At 40.7% G+C, this 17,841-nt stretch overlaps 2 protein-coding genes across 2 annotated transcripts in view; one reads left to right on the forward strand and one right to left on the reverse strand.

The window, feature by feature from the left end:
* The window catches only part of LOC105229162 (ATPase inhibitor, mitochondrial), a 576,424-nt gene that overhangs the window by 282,507 nt on the left and 276,076 nt on the right, over nucleotides 1-17,841 (reverse strand). The window lies entirely within an intron of this gene.
* On the forward strand, nucleotides 148-2,222 carry LOC125777649 (protein toll-like). The gene has a single exon (XM_049452745.1). The coding sequence runs from the start codon at nucleotides 222-224 to the stop codon at nucleotides 2,220-2,222; it is 2,001 nt and encodes a 666-aa protein (XP_049308702.1). The 5' UTR covers nucleotides 148-221.

Consider the following 17,841-nt stretch of genomic DNA (forward strand, 5'->3'; position numbering starts at 1 on the left):
CAAAACCAGCTTTTGGCTTTTATGAAGCAAATAATATTGAATTAATTATAGACTCATCAGCAGCCATTATAACTGTCCCCAAGGATGCATTTCCTGCACATACTGAATTGCAAACGTTTAGAGTAAAAAATTTATACCAGAACATGACGCTGCAAAACTTGACGCAGGAGCATTTTCAAAACCTTGTTACGCTCAGGCAACTTGACTTAGCCGGGAATAATATGAAAATTTTAGACGAAAATGTCTTTGCAACACTTACGCGTTTGAATTTTCTGAACTTGAGCCATAATGGAATTGTGGAGTTAATACCAAATCAATTTGCTAAACTGGATAAACTGATAATACTGGATCTTAGCTACAACTCGTTAACATATTTAAGTCCTAAACTTTTCGAGCAAACCCCTTTGTTATGGCACTTGAAACTCAGAGGCAATCAATTGCACGATACAACAAATATTATAACAATTCTCAAGCCGTTGAATTTTTTACATAAGTTAGACTTAAGCGATAATAAACTGCGAACGATTTGGGGCAACGCGACTTATGCCAATGCTCCAGATACATTGGCTACAAATTTACATAACAGCAATATGCCGATGAACTTCGATTTAGCAAAAGGTCTGAATTATGTCAGCACATTGCAACCTAACGAGTACCGCAAAAGCAAGCGTACGTTGAAATCTATAAATTTAAGTCGCAATCTTCTGATCGGGTTTAATATGGATTGGATTTTTGAAATCGGCATAACATGCCCTTTCAAAATTAACTTAGAACAGAATTTGATTAAACACGTCTATGCTTTATCAAATATGCTCAGTACAACTAACGACTGTGAAGGCGAAATCAAAATGACTGGCAACCATATCGAATGCGATTGTAAACTAGCATGGATTTACAATAATAATTATAGCAGGTATTTTAGCGATCTGCAGTGTAAACAGAAGTCAACCAATCTACTAACGAAATTCACACAGCTTCGACGACACGATCTATGTGCTTGGCAACCGGTGCAATGTCCCAGAAACTGCGTTTGTTCCACAAAATCTGATTTGCTGCACATCAATTGCACAGGCGCACAACTCGACGTTATCGACGAGCTGCCACGTCCCGAGCAAGTATTGCTCACGACTTCGTTACTCGATATAAGCAATAATCGTTTCACTGTTCTGCCGCTAAGCACCACCTTCGGCTACGCCAACGTTTCACAGCTCTACGCCGCAAACAATCAAATCACCAACATAAGTCTCTTGGAACTTCCAACCAATTTGACGGTTTTGGATCTGCGAAATAATCGCTTAAAATCGTTATGTGCTGATTTTTTGCGTGTATTTCTCAATGAGAGCACGAAACTACAGTCTTTGTATCTAAGTGCAAACCCTTGGATTTGCGACTGTGCTTCGCAGCAGCTCCTTTACACAGTACGTGCACATCGTCACCGCATACCCGATGTCGAGCAGTTGCGCTGTGATAACAAACCCAATGTTACTCTCCTAACAGCAAGCCTGAGCGAATTGTGCCAAACTGAGAACAGCGTTAAAAGTTATCAGTACATGATTGCAGCTATCACAACTGCAGCGTTAATCATCATTATTTTCCTTCTTATTATTGTATTCTTCTTTAAATATAAATTGCAAGTTAAAATCTGGTTATATGGTCACAAGATATTGCGTTGCTGCATTCGGGAATACGAGCTGGATGAGAATAAAATGTTCGATGCATTCATCTCCTACGCGCACCAAGATGCTGACTTTGTCAACCATATATTAGTGCCACAACTCGAGCAGGGCGAACCACCATTTCGTGTATGTACGCACGAACGCAATTGGCTAGCTGGCGCTTATATACCTGAACAAATCATCGAATCGGTCGAACAGTCGCGACGCACGATCATTGTGCTCTCGCAGCACTTCATCGAATCTGAATGGGCGCGCATGGAGTTTCGCACAGCGCATCAGTGCTCGTTGAACGAAGGTCGTGCGCGCATAATTATGATTAAATACGGTGAAATTATCAACAGTGAGCTATTGGATAAGGAATTGAAGGCATATTTGGATATGAACACATACTTGGATTGGCAAGATGCTAGATTCTGGGACAAACTACGCTATGCCATGCCACATAAAGTAGGTAGAAAACCGAACTCCGATATGCTTGAAGTTAACGGCAGATTTTACGTTATGGGGCAGGTTGAAATGAATCGTTTGCGTGGTGAGAATGGTTAAATTGGTTAGAGTTGAACAGGAAGGCAAGTTTTCTACTTAACTTACTTCTATACCTATATGTATAATTATATTATCAATAATTTTAGATGCTGGAAAATATCTCTCCACTCTTCTGTCCAACACATCAGGAAGAGAATAGTGGTCAACGAGTTGATTCATGGTTATGTACTCTATATCTAGTGCAGTAATTTATATAACCGTGTATAACCGGAGATGGAAGTCGAGTACGTAACTTCAGAAGTTTCCGAAATCTTATATTAAAAACTATTGTAAAACAATTAAACATACCTTATTCGAATAAACCGAACGTATTACAATAAAACTTGGTGTATTATCATCTAATATATGTAATGTATTTCGAAATATGAATATTAAACTAAACGTTATGAACTTAAGTGAAATATACATATGTGAAATAAATTCAATCAAAGTTAAATTAAATATACTTGCATGGTGCATTTGTGGAAAATAAGAATGAAAGTAAAGGAATTTCCAATTTCATTCTGCAATGAAAATCGTTATATCAAGTCGATGTAAAGTGGGGTAATTTGTGGAACAATATCGCATACTATAAATTTAGCGTGGCTTTTGATGTTCGATTTCAAAATATTCTCCATCAAGATTTATACGCTTTTTGCATGCGCTCAAACCAATTTTCGAAGCACTTTTTCCACTCCGATTGAGACACCTCCAAAACATGGTTTTTGAATGCTTCAACAGCATCTTCTGGCGACGAAAATCGTTGACCACGCATTATTTTCTTGATGGGTGGGAATAAAAAGAAGTCATTGGGTGCCAAGTCAGGGCTGTACGGCGGATGACCTACCAATTCGACGTTTTGGCCGGCCAAAGAGGCGCTGGTTTGAGCCGATGTGTGAGAGCTCGCATTGTCATGGTGCACAATGATTCGTCTTCTCTTGTTCGTTTTTCGAATTTCTCCGAAGATTTCAGGCAATCAAATGGTGGTGTACCACTCAAAATTGACCGTCCTACGTTGCTCAAGCGGAACAGTCGCCACATGACCAGAAGTTTTTCCCGAAGAAATAGGCGACTATTTGCTTCGAAGTGCTTCTTCCACGACCAACTTTCGTTGGATTTGGCTCGTCTTGGAAGACCCACACGGGCGATTGCTGTTTTGTTTTGGGCTCATACGCATAGATCCATGATTCGTCACCTGTGACGATCTTATAAACGTCTTTTGAAGCACCGCGATCCTATTTTTTCAGCATTTCTTTACACCAATCCACACGAGCCTTTTTTTGAGCGATTGTCAAATTGTGCGGGATCCAACGAGAACAAACCTTTTTTACGGCCAGGTGTTCATGCAATATCGAATGTATGCTGGTGGAAGAAATGCATAGGCATGCCTCTATCTGAAGGTATGTTACATGACGGTCTTGCATTATCAGTTCACGTACGGCATCGATGTTTTCTGGCACAACGGCTGTTTTTGGACGACCTTCACGGAATTCGTCTTTGAGCGAGCGTCGGCCACGATTGAATTCGTTGTAACAATTTTTCACAGTGCTATAGGATGGTGCTTCATAGCCATACAAAGATTTTAGTTCACTTAGTGTTGCCTAGTCCAGAAATATATATAGCAGCAGCGTCCGTAAAGTGGAGTAATTCATGGAACGATAACGCATACTATAAATTTAGCGTGGCGTTTGATGTTCGATTTTGTTCCTAAACAGTATTAGTATGTAAGAATATATTAGGTTCAGCTCCACCAATAAAAAAATATCAAGTTTTTTAAATCTGTTAAGTAGCGATAAAGACACTGATTCGAAATATAGTGTCATTCAATCCGACCACAGGACGGCAACACTGCCTTCGTTATTCGTGCGCTCAAAGTAAATCATATACTCGCAGTGTCTAACCGCACTGGTAATAGCGTAAGTATACTTCGATATCATACTAATTTGGTGGCCTGGTCACCTAAGGAATCGCTAGGAACTGCAAGGCTGATCAGGTCACAGCAAAGGGCATCTTAACTCCCACCTAATTGGACTGGGTCGGTGCTCCGAAAAGGTCTATTCTGCGTTAACATTTGAAATTTGTTTAAGATTTATATTTGCTCTAGATTTATGTGTAATTTTCCTCCTGACTAGGGACAAAGACAAAAATATTAAACACGACACAGTTTCTACTCAATTTTATGAGAACTAATCAAGATTTCTCAGATCGATTTTGCAAACAAATAAAATACGGGTTTGAGCAGTGCAATATTGTAGTAAAAACCTATCATTCGAGCGATCAATACAGCAAGATTTTAGAACATTATATATGTACACATGTAGTATAAGGAAGTTGGTGTGCTAAAAACCAATCATATAGAGCAGTCAGCCGGATGTGTGACAAGTTTTCGCTTAAATTTATCAATTTAGGCAGAAAGATACACTGCTATGAGTGAAACTCTCTTATTTTAATTAAGATAACTCACATATTTGCCGAGGAGGATGGAGTCATGTGTAGAAGTTCACGCAAGTGAGGAAAGTTCTCTGACTGCCATTCACTTGGGAGTGGCCAGAAACGATTCTTTTACATGTGACTCAAGCAGCTCACGACTTCCGGTCTTTGACCAAGTATCCTCTGGGTAGCCTAAGAACATCCGTTTGAAGGCGAGCTAAAGTGAGAAGGCGAAACATTCCCTGCATAGGGTTGTGCGCTGGGTTTGGGACCCGCCACGTAAAAAAAAACACCCCCAGTGAATAGTCATAACCAGCCTCGGATGAGAGACCCCCCTTTTGATGACGACCAGGGCAAACGAAATAAGGACTATGATTTGAGGGCATGCACCTGGAATGTCCGGTCCCTTAATTGGGAAGGCGCCGCTGCCCAGCTGGTTGATGTCCTCGTAAAAACAAAGGCTGACATCACCGCCGTCCAAGAATTGCGATGGACGGGACAAGGACAGAAACGAGTAGGTCCTTGTGACATTTACTACAGTGGCCATATAAAGGAGCGCAGGTTTGGTGTGGGATCCGTGGTGGGAGAGAGACTCCGTCGCCAAGTACTGGCATACACAACAGTGGATAAACATCTAGCCACAATCCGCATCAAAGCGAGGTTCTTCAACATATCGCTGATTTGCGCCCACGCCCCGACGGAAGAGAAGGACGATGTGACCAAAGATGCCTTTTATGAGTGCTTGGAGCGCACTTATGTGAGATGCCCCCGTCACGATGTAAAAATCGTGCTTGGCGACTTCAACGCCAGGGTGGGCAAAGAAGGTATCTTTGGTACTACGGTCGGTAAATTCAGCCTCCACGAGGAAACATCCCCAAATGGGTTGAGGCTGATCGACTTCGCCGGGGCCCGAAATATGGTTATCTGTAGTACTAGATTCCAGCATAAGAAGATCCATCAAGCTACCTGGCTGTCTCCGGATCGAAAAACTACCAACCAGATCGATCATATTGTGATAGATGGAAGACACGTCTCCAGTGTTTTAGATGTGCGTGCGCTCCGAGGTCCTAACATCGACTCGGACCACTATCTTGTTGCAGCTAAGATTCGCACCCGCCTCTGTGCAGCAAAAAACGCACGCCAACAAACACAAGGAAGGTTCGACGTCGAGAAGCTGCAATTACAACAGACAGCCGAACGATTTTCTACTCGGCTTGCACTCCTGCTCTCTGAGAGCACTCGTCAACAACTCGGTATAATGGAACTATGGGACGGCATTTCATACTCCTTACGTACAGCTGCAAACCGAAACCATTGGTTTTCGGAAAGTGCAAAAGAACAGCTGGTACGACGAGGAGTGCCGTGTCGCAGCGGAAAGAAAACAGGCTGCCTACCTCGCAACGTTACGATCGACCACAACACGTGCGGGATGGGATAGATACCGAGAGTTGAAGAGGGAAGCGAGACGCATTTGCAGACGGAAGAAGAAAGAGGCCGAAATGCGTGAGTACGAAAAGCTTGATAAGCTGGCCGACAGGGGTAATGCTCGAAAATTGTACGAAAAGATGCGGCGGCTTACAGAAGGTTTCAAGACCGGAGCATACTCCTGTAGAACCCCCCAAGGTGATCTAGCCACCGATGCCCAGAGCATACTTTAATTATGGAGGGAACACTTCTCCAGCCTGCTGAATGGCAGTGAAAGCACAACAACAGGAGAAGGCGAACCCGATTCCTCAATCGATGACGATGGAGCAGACGTTCCATTGCCCGATCATGAAAAAGTTCGAATAGCCTGAAAAACAACAAAGCGGCAGGGTCCGATGGATTGCCGGCCGAGCTATTCAAACACGGCGGCGAAGAACTGATAAGGAGCATGCATCAGCTTCTTTGTAAAATATGGTCGGATGAAAGCATGCCCAGCGATTGGAATTTAAGTGTGCTATGCCCAATCCATAAAAAAGGAGACCCCACAATCTGCGCCAACTACCGTGGGATAAGCCTCCTCAACATCGCATATAAGGTTCTGTCGAGCGTATTGTGTGAAAGATTAAAGCCCACCGTCAACAAACTGATTGGACCTTATCAGTGTGGCTTCAGACCTGGTAAATCAACAACCGACCAGATATTCACCATGCGCCAAATCTTGGAAAAGACCCGTGAAAGGAGAATCGACACTCACCACCTATTCGTCGATTTCAAAGCTGCTTTCGACAGCACGAAAAGGAGCTGCCTTTATGCCGCGATGTCTGAATTTGGTATCCCCGCAAAACTAATACGGCTGTGTAAACTGACGTTGAGCAACACGAAAAGCTCCGTCAGGATCGGGAAGGACCTCTCCGAGCCGTTCGATACCAACGAGGTTTCAGACAAGGCGGCTCCTTATCTTGCGACTTTTTCAACCTGCTTCTGGAGAAAAGAGTTCGAGCTGCAGAACTCAACAGAGAAGCTACAATTTTCTATAAGAGTGTACAACTGCTGGCGTATGCCAATGATATTGATATCATCGGCCTCAACACCCGCGCCGTTAGTTCTGCTTTCTCCAGACTGAACAAGGAAGCAAAAGAAATGGGTCTGGCAGTGAACGAGGGCAAGACGAAATATCTCCTGTCATCAAACAAACAGTCGTCGCACTCGCGACTTGGCACTCACGTCACTGTTGACAGTCATAACTTTGAAGTTGTAGATAATTTCGTCTATCTTGGAACCAGCGTAAACACCACCAACAATGTCAGCCTAGAAATCCAACGCAGGATAACTCTTGCCAACAGGTGCTACTTCGGACTAAGTAGGCAATTGAGAAGCAAAGTCCTCTCTCGACAGACAAAAACCAAACTCTATAAGTCACTCATAATACCCGTCCTGCTATATGGTGCAGAGGCCTGGACGATGTCAACAACCGATGAGTCGACGTTGCGAGTTTTCGAGAGAAAAGTTCTGCGAAAGATTTATGGTCCTTTGCGCGTTGGCCACGGCGAATATCGCATTCGATGGAACGATGAGCTGTACGAGATATACGATGACATTGACATAGTTCAGCGAATTAAAAGACAGCGGCTACGCTGGCTAGGTCATGTTGTCCGGATGGACGAAAACACTCCAGCTCTGAAAGTATTCGACGCAGTACCCGCCGCGGGAAGCAGAGGAAGAGGAAGACCTCCACTCCGTTGGAAGGACCAAGTGGAGAAGGACCTGGCCTCGCTTGGAATATCCAATTGGCGCCACGTAGCGAAGAGAAGAAACGATTGGCGCGCTGTTGTGAACTCGGCTATAATCGCATAAGCGGTGTCTACGCCAATTAAGAAGAAGACATATTTGCCGAATATGCCGCCATTTTATAATTCAAGAACGGCTAAACCAATTTGGTGTGGGGGTGGCTTAGAACCAGGGTAAGGACATATGATACTTTTTTATGTCTTTACAAAACAATTCATAAATATAAAAATTATATTGAAAATCAAAATTCAAAATTAATGCAAAAAATGTTTGAAAATTTTAGTTCCCAAATAGAAATAAATAAGCAAAAATTTTCGTATCCATGCATGCTTAGTATATATATGGATTAAATTGATTGTGCTCCTGAACAGGGCAGTTTTTTTAGGACAAAACCGTCAGATTTTTTAAATATCTCAACAAAAAATGGCATTGACATTTTTGTCGTCAAGGAATTGCGAATACTTTGCTATGTTATGAACCAAGAACGCCAATGCATTCATAGCAAACCGAACGAGCTATCCAGCATAAAAATATAACGATATAACTGGAGTGTTGATAAAAAGATGTATTATAGTTTTGAAATTTTTTTTAAGCATTGCACAGTGCAGTGAAATATAACAATTTATACAATTTTAAACTGTTTCCTTCCCAAAAAATAATAATATTGCTAAATATTGGAACGGTAGAATAGAACTGCAACCAAATACGCAGTGCAATGAATTAAAAAAGGCTCAGTAATCATTCGATGAATAATATACCACGTGCATCCCAAAAGACTGATGCCATGACTTGCGGCCGGATGTTTTTCTTTCCAAGATTGAGAACCGTTTTATGATATAGTCATATACCAATACTCCCACTACCAACAACATACACTTCTCTCTTCATTCTTTCTTTACCTGTCTTACTTATCCTCTCATATCTCTTTTTCTCATTTCATAATTTCCGTACTTGCTAATTGATCTTTCTTAAACTATATACTCTCTTTCCTTAAATAATAATAACAACAACAATAAAAAATTACACTCATTAGTTTGAAGCTCGTATACATTACAAGCGTTAACTTCCTAGCTGTAAGGATTGGAAACTGAATTAAGTAATAAAGTTACCTTCGAGAACTAAACATTGTTTTCCTTTATTATATGCAGTCCACTAGGCTGACCGTCGATTGGACTCAGTTGATTTCACTGGTGCACAGCCCAAACTCAACAGTATTTTTCTCAAAAAAACATATGCTCTGTTAACACACGATACTTTTTGATTAATTTTTTTGTAAACTAACACAAATTGCTTCACCCAAATGCTATATCTCCTTAACTATTAGTTATAATCTAACTAATAGATATCATATAGGTGGTATTAGTAGTACTATCTATGTATCAGCCACGGTAAAGCGTGGACGGGTTATTATTTGAGGGATAAGGAAAGTATTGGCCCGAATGAATCATTTATTTAGCTAACACATCCCTTTTTTGAACAATTGAACGATAGATAATTGCTTCTTGATTGTTGTGTTGGAAAGTGAAAGAGTCAAATGAAATTTAAAAATATGCTATTCAAAAGTAGGCGTGGTTGTTCTCCGATTTTGCCGAAATCGGTTGGTCGAATCCTGTGATATGGGATTTCACCCAAAAGTGGGCAGGGCCACTCATATCGTCCAATTTTCACACCGGCTCCCATGAAGCCTTCTTAATGTTTCTGGTGTACTTCGTAACTGATGTATTGCGCTTTTAGTAGTTTACAATAGTACCGTTATATGGGAGTCAGTGAGGTTATCCTCCGAAATCATCTATTTTCACACTGAGAGCGGGGCCACTTCCACAAAATCTGTTTCCCGTAAGATGATCTGCGATCCTCTGAAATTGAAGGTTTATATCTTAATTTAATGCTTTTGTTATGAGACTCTACAGGTTTTCGGTTTTGTTGGCGCGGCAGTGCTCCGATTACGTTCATCTAGGATCTTATAGGTTTGTAATAAGGAACCCTCATATGAAGTTTCAAATTTTGTCGTCATATATTTATATACTATATAACCGCTATAGCTACCACGCTTAGTTTAAGGAGATACGTACAAATGTTAGGGGAACCAAACTATTATATTCTGCAGCAACCGATTGCAAGGTTATAAAAATGTCCACACGTAGGCCGAATTTTTTGTTGCAATTCCGGAAAAACATTAGCAATGAGATCCACATCACTTTCAACTAAATTACAAAATTCTCTTGACAGTAATATGTAGCCTTCAGCGTCAACATCTAAACAACAATAACCAATTTTCAACAACATTTCTGCGTAAAGTCCTGAATCCACGTCGTTATGAAGATGCACTCTCATATTCGTTTTCAGGCGGAGTTTTTCAACTGTCGACCATGAGCTTGATGATTTAATGCACGCTTAAATTTCATCTACTGATGTCCCCCTCTGAATCACTGGGAGGGTTTGACGGAAATCACCAGCCAATAAAACTACCATCCCTCCCATTATATCTGTACTATCTCGCAAGTCCTGGAGAGTCCGGTTTAAAGCTTCTATAGACATGGTACTTTTATCCCACACTAAAAGCTTGCATTCTCGCAGCATCCTACCTCGTAAACTATTTTTACTATAATTGCAGATGAGCGAATCTTTCTGTGCCAAATTCAATTGCAATTAAAACAAGTAAGGAAGGGCTAGGTTCGGGTGTCACCGAACATTTTATACTCTCGCATGATAAAGTGATAATCGAGATTTCATTATCCGTTATTTACATATTTTTTTTTATTTTGCGGTAAAATTAATTAGAATTAAATTCTGAGGGATTTACTGATATTTTCGGTGAAAACACCGTATTTGTGTAAAGTTTTATTCCGCTATCATCATTTGTTCCTAATGTGTATATTATAAAGAGAAGGCATCAGATGGAATTCAAAATAGCGTTATATTGGAAGAAGGCGTGGTTGTGACCCATATTTCGTACATATCATCAGGGTGTTAAGGAAATATTGTATACCGAATTTCATTGAAATCGGCAGAGTAGTTCCTGAGATATGGTTTTTGGTCCAAAAGTGGGCGACGCCACGCCCATTTTCATTTTTTTTTCAAATTTTTCATTTTTAAAAAAAGCCTGGGTGCAGCTTCCTTCTGCCATTTCTTCCGAAAAATTTTGTGTTTCTGACGTTTTTTGTTAGTCGGTTAACGCACTTTTAGTGATTTTCAACATAACCTTTGTATGGGAGGGGGGCGTGGTTATTATCCGATTTCTTCCATTTTTGAATTGTATATGGAGATGCCTGAAGGAAATGATTCTGTAGAGTTTGGTGGACATAGCTATAGTAGTTTCCGAGATATGTACAAAAAACTTAGTAGGGGCGAGGCCACGCCCACTTTTACAAAAAAGTTACGTCCAAATATGCCCCTCCCTAATGCGATCCTTTGTGCCAAATTTCACTTTAATATCTTTATTTATGGCTTAGTTATGACACTTTATAGGTTTTCGGTTTCCGCCATTTTGTGGGCGTGGCAGTGGGCCGATTTCGCCCATCTTCGAACTTAACCTTCTTATGGAGCCAAGAAATACGTGTACCAAGTTTCATCATGATATCTCAATTTTTACTCAAGTTACAGCTTGCACGGACGGACGGACAGACGGACGGACGGACGGACGGACGGACGGACGGACGGACGGACGGACGGACGGACGGACGGACAGACAGACATCCGGATTTCAACTCCACTCGTCACCCTGATCACTTTGGTATATATAACCCTATATCTGACTCTTTTAGTTTTAGGACTTACAAACAACCGTTATGTGAACAAAACTATAATACTCTCCTTAGCAACTTTGTTGCGAGAGTATAAAAAGGAATGTGCCGTACGACCGCCGTTTAATAGCGTCGCGGCAATATCTAACGAAGCCACAGCAACTGATATTTTTTGGTCATTTCTGATGGACATAAATAATAAGTTAAGCAAAAACGTTTTTCCAGTTCCTCCCTGTGCGTCGAGAAAGAAGAGTCCACCACTGCCGGAGTCTATTTTACGTAAAAATAAAAAATAAATAAATATGTGACAATTTTTTGACAAACAATTTTTTTATCTTTCGTAAAATTTCTTTTTAATATAAAGTAAAGTATTATGTTACTTATAATACTCTCAAGAGTATATAGTATGTTCAAAGCATCATGATGATCGATTAAGTAGTTTTTCTGTGAAAGCGTAACAAAAAACTTATATTGTATGATATATTATAATATCATATTATATGATTATACAATATAAATAAATCCAATAGAGAGGTATCAACACTACTGAAACAAGCCATGGAGGAAATAAATGCTTGAAATTTCTCCATTAAAAGAAAACTCACATCGGAAACAAATTTGTAAACGGGTCGGAAATATCGTCTCAAGAAGCAGCTCATAATATTCTGGGACTGCATTTATCGGAAGCGAGTAATGGGGAGATATTTATAAATACATCACATCCAAACAATCGAGTAAGGATGCTAAAGCCGAGACGTGAATTGAATGCTTTACAGGAGAATTCTACGGCACTAAAAGATGGATCAGGATTTTTAAGGAAAAGGAAGCAAGCAGGTATCCTGCACTGGAAACGTTTTAGCGTTGAAAATTCAAGAGCTGATTTCTTCAGAGAAACTGCCATGATGGGTGAAACCATGGAAAAATGAGGAGGCCGAGCTCTTAAGTAATGATTTCGAGAGTGTTTGCAACGCACATAAAAATCAAATTCAGCAGAATAATCTCAAATATGACAAATTTTTATCCAACGAGCTTGAACAGATTCTGGAAAACCTGTATGTTTCAGCGGAAGAAGTAGCTGATGAGAGAGCTGCTTCTCAACTTTTGGATTCAGAGCTCTAACTGTTCCAGACCAAGTAGGAGATGTTAATGTTTTTCACGAGGACAACGATAGTGTGAAAGAGGCGGTTCGGTTAATTAAACTACCACCTCTAATATTAGAAGCAGGTTTACTGGCAATGGTATAATCTCTTAACAACAACCAGAGGGAATATTTTGCTCATGTAATGCACAATGTCGGTGAGAAGAAAATCTTCTACGAACATGTCGGAGGTGGTGCTAGACTGAGCAAAACCCGGCTTATAGGGACTATATATCAGGCTAAAATTTACCAGAAACTAACCCCGAAATAGCCAAGGTGCTACTCTGCGCAACCACTGGCAAACCAGCATTTGGAATTGAAGGTTTAACACTTCCTTCCGTTTTTGCACTCCCCGTCAAGCAGTCCTCCGTCGATCTTCGGCCCCTCAATATTGACACATTGAACACTATTCATCCATCATAGTAGGCTAAATCAAATTGTTAGGAGCAGTGCTTACTTTAGAGGCATTCCAATTATCGTGATTGGTGACTTAAAACAGTTGCCACCAGTAGGAGATCGATGGATATTTGCGCCGAATGGCAATGATCATTACAATGCAATTACAGGAACCCCGCTTTGGGATCAATTTCGATACTTCGAGCTCACGGAAGTAATGCGTCAGCGTGAAGATCAATTAATCAAAACAAGGAAAAGGCCTCTAACGAGATACCCAACGGATACATCCCTTTTATTCAAATGCTGGAACAAATCATTTCAAAACAACAAAACTGGCAAACACGATGACCGTCGAGTTCATTTCGACTGCGAAGGATACCATTAAGTCAAGTTCCTTAACAGAACGTACCAGGGTAAACATATTAGAAGCTGTGAAGGGGTTCAAGCCATCAGAAACACAGGGAATGCCTCATATATTGCAGCTTAGAACGTAAATTAAAGAAATGGTAACAGTCAACATAAGCACGAGGGATGGATTAGTAAATGGTGTTAGAGGGGAACTAATGCAGGTGGATACCGAATCGTATTGACCTGAAAGCACAGTGGTGCGACTATGGATGAAATTCGCAGAATCAAGAATTGGAACCTTTGCACGTTCCAAGCAGCCTCATAGTCGGTTGGACACCAATCATGAGCTTGGTCCGATCATTCCAATACAAGTAAAATGAGGAAATAACCATAGAACGTAGACAGTTCACTGTCATTTCAGCTGAAGCCATCACGATACATAAAAGCCAAGGTGGAAGATGCGGTTCATTAGGAGGGTGGAATTAGCAGGTCAGCTTAATATGTTGGATGTAGCAGAGCCACAAATATAAATAAATTATTGTCCTTCAAGACAGAGTCAGATGACCGTTCTTTATTAAATTCAAAATGCGACTAACGCTTACATGTTAAAATGAACTGATTGAAAGTAAAATGAATGCATGAATACATATATACAGTAGTATAAATAAAAATTAATGTGTATTCTAATAAATTGCAGAGATGCCAACCGTGACAAATATGGTGATGACCAGCACGGCCTCTCCTGACATTAACTCGTCCCGAGTTATTCGTCATTAATAGCATCTTCAGGATCACCATCATCGTCTATCTCTGGAAACAAGGCACACCACGGTTTCATCTTGTCGGATGTTGCAATTTGACTGTAGTGACGTTGTGTTCGCTGCATACCTTCGATATCTTCAACGACGTAACGATCGAACCTCAATACTTTCTTAACCACGTAGGGATCTTTGTATTTCGGGTGTAACTTCTTCGACTCGCCCGTGTTTGGAGGAGGAGCTTCGACCAGCACAAGCGCTCCCTCTTCGTATCGTACTGGTTTGGTGTGACGTGCATCAAACTTGGCCTTCCACTTTACTCGTGCCAATTGGATGTTTCGTATAGCTTCACTTCGTCGACCATTCATTTGGAGATGTTCTTCTTCATTCTGGATGGCTGCTAGCATCAAGTTACCACTTAAATCGCGTAGGGGAAAATCATATACCAAATCAATCGGCGCAAACTTTGTTGTCGCGTTCACCTTAGTATTTAAGGACCATTGTAGCATACGAACATGTGTATCCCAATCTTTCGCCTCACTGGTCGATGCTCTCAAAAATGCCAATACTGCTTGATTAACCCTTTCTGCCAAACCATTCGAACGTGGTGTACGCACAGCTACCTTAATATGTTGTATCTTGTTTGCCTCGCAATAGTTACCAAACGCTGCGGACGTAAATGCGGTACCTCTATCTGTTACAATTCGTTGCGGTAAGCCGAAGAATAGAGGCAAATCATTCAATGCATCCACGACCGGTTTGGTTTTCGTAGATCTAGTTGGGATAACTACCGAATACCTGGTGAGTGCGTCTACGATGACCAGAACGTACTCATATCCACGTCGACTTTTCACAAAAGGCCCAAGATGATCCAAGTGTAAAGTGTGAAACGGTAATTTTGGGACCTCCATGCCATAGAGTTCGCATTCCTTACGAATCGGTTCGCGACTGTAACAGCATTCAATACACGACTTGATAAAGCCCTTTGTAAAGTTCCTCATGCGCGGAAACCAAAAATGTTGCATGATCCTTTTCAAAGTACCGTCGACACCGGGATGACCCACATCGTCATGGCAGAATTTAAGTATCCGCCATCGCATGCCTTTTGGAACAACTAACAAATTACTCCCATTCTTAATTAAGCGAAACAACCGGTGATTCTTCAAACAGAAACTTTTCTTTATGTCACTGCGTTGATTATCATCGTCTTTACCCTCGATTATGCGTATTATTTCATTAAGCTTGCAATCTTGCCTCTGCATGGTGCAAATCCAATCGTCAACTGTCAGCGTCAAAATTTTACTAGATACGTCTTCTATCTGTTCGTCCCCTCTTATTGGTGCACGACTTAGAGCATCAACGTGACTCATCGTTGACCCGGCACGATGTATTATGTCATAGTCGTATACCAACAATCGTAGTAGCCAACGCGCTACTTTTGGAATCATAGGTTTTGACATCTTTGCAGTCGTCATCGCCTGACAATCTGTTACGATGGTAAAACGTTTACCGAGCAAGAACATTCTGAAGCGTTCACATGCCTCAACCACAGCAAGCACTTCCAGCTCATATGCATGTCAATTATTTTCCTGTTGCGTACATGCCCTACTATAATATGCAATTGGTTTCAATCCACTCTCATCTCGTTGCATAAGAATAGCGGCTATACCCATACTTGATGCGTCTGTATGGAGCTCATGGTCCTTCGTGATGTCGTAGATTGTCAAAATTGGGGCTTTACTTACCAACCCGATTAAACGCTGGAATGACTCTTCACATGTCGAGTCCCAAACGAAACTTGCATCCTTCTTCGTAAGCTGGGTGAGAGGCTTAGCGATCAATGCATATTCGGGAACAAACTTCCGAAAAAGCCCTGTCAACCCTAAAAACCTTCTAACATCTACCTGATTTCGCGGCGTTGGAAAATGTTCAATCGCCGATGTCTTTACAATACCCGGTCTAATACCATTTTTATCTACCTGATGCCCTAGAAAAGTAACCTCACTTTTCATGAATGAACACTTTGATAATCTTAGCGTTAACCCTTCTTTCTGAACGATTTTTAAAAACTCTTCTAAGTAAAATAAATTTTCTTCTTCCGTATCAGTAGCTATAATCACCTCATCCACATAACTTACAACTGCTTTATTCAACGGTGCAATCAGTTGAGTCATCATTTTTTGGAATGTACACGGAGCATTCCGCAAACCAAATGGCATTCTATTGAATTCATAATGGCCATTGTGCGTTACAAAGGCGGTAAACGGTTTTGCTTCTTCCTCTAACTCAATCTGGTAGTAGCCAGACATTAAATCCAACGTGTTGAAAAACTTTTTACCAGACAGTGTCGCCAAAACGCCATCAACTGTCGGCATCAACCACGGTTGTTTTTCAGTTACAGCATTTAATTCACGGAAATCGACGCATAACCTATCCTCCCCATTTTTCTTACGCACCATAACTACTGGTGATGCATATGTGGATTCAGATCTACGCACAATGCCCAACTGCATTAACTCATCTACGATTTCCTCAACAACACGCTGTTTAGGAATTGGAATATTGTATGGTTTTCTTATAAATTGGTTTCGGTGACGTTAATTTTATATTCATTCTGAATCGCTTTGATATACCCAGTTCAGGTAACTTCTCACCGAAACAATTCGCATATATATTCACTATTTCAACTAATTTTTGTTCCATCCCTACCCTCAACTCAGCACCTATATCTAAAACATCTCTTTTAATTTGCATGATTGTGCACATGCCTTCTTCAATGACTACAGTGCCTTTGGATAGGACATCAATACCAACAATTGCTTCGTAAGTCATCACTGAGTCGTCTATTACCCATAATTCGATAGATCGTGTAGCTTTATTCATTCTAATATGCGCTAACATTTTTCCGTGGCAGGTAATCTGACTACCTCCAAAACCAATTAATCTTTCATCGCACTCAGTGATACACAAACCACACTTTGTTGCTATTGATTTCCTAACCAGTGATCTGCTACTGCCCGAATCAATTAGTGCCTTGCACCTTACATTTTCGTTGCCAAAAATTTCAATGTCCATGCACAACTCTTTGCACTGATTTCTTTCTATTTCTATTTTATTCACTGACATATCGTTTTCTTCAACTTCTACTCTTTTAGCACTTTCCCCACTTTCACTATCTTTTATTCGATGCACTCGCTCATTCTGTTTAACCTCTCTCTTTTTCCGAGGCTTCACACAATTCCTTGCAATATGCCCTCTTTCCTGACAATTAAAACATATAGGGCCATTTACACTCTTGCTTACCCTACTTGCTACTTCTGGCGTTTGCTGTTGTTTGTAGTGAAATTCATTTGGCTTAAATTTATTCTCCCCGCTCGGTGGTATGCTCAACAGCGATTGTAATAAATCAGAACACTTTGTAAACTTCATTGCACTTAAAACCCTACTCAAATTATCGTCCACTAACCCATTAATAATATATCGTATTATAGACATATCGTCAATATTATCTCGTCGGCCTATTGCTAGCATTTTATAATAAAATTCATCAATTTTCTCACCCTTACTCCTTTTTGTATTCATCATTCTTATATGTGTGTCTGCAGAATTTCTAA

Source organism: Bactrocera dorsalis, chromosome 3 (genome assembly GCF_023373825.1).
Source record: "Bactrocera dorsalis isolate Fly_Bdor chromosome 3, ASM2337382v1, whole genome shotgun sequence".
Lineage (NCBI taxonomy): Eukaryota > Metazoa > Arthropoda > Insecta > Diptera > Tephritidae > Bactrocera > Bactrocera dorsalis.

What these genes read in the sequence shown, in the direction of transcription:
- LOC125777649 (XM_049452745.1), top strand. Translation starts at nt 222, where the DNA reads ATGAAAATTTTAGACGAAAATGTCTTTGCAACACTTACGCGTTTGAAT.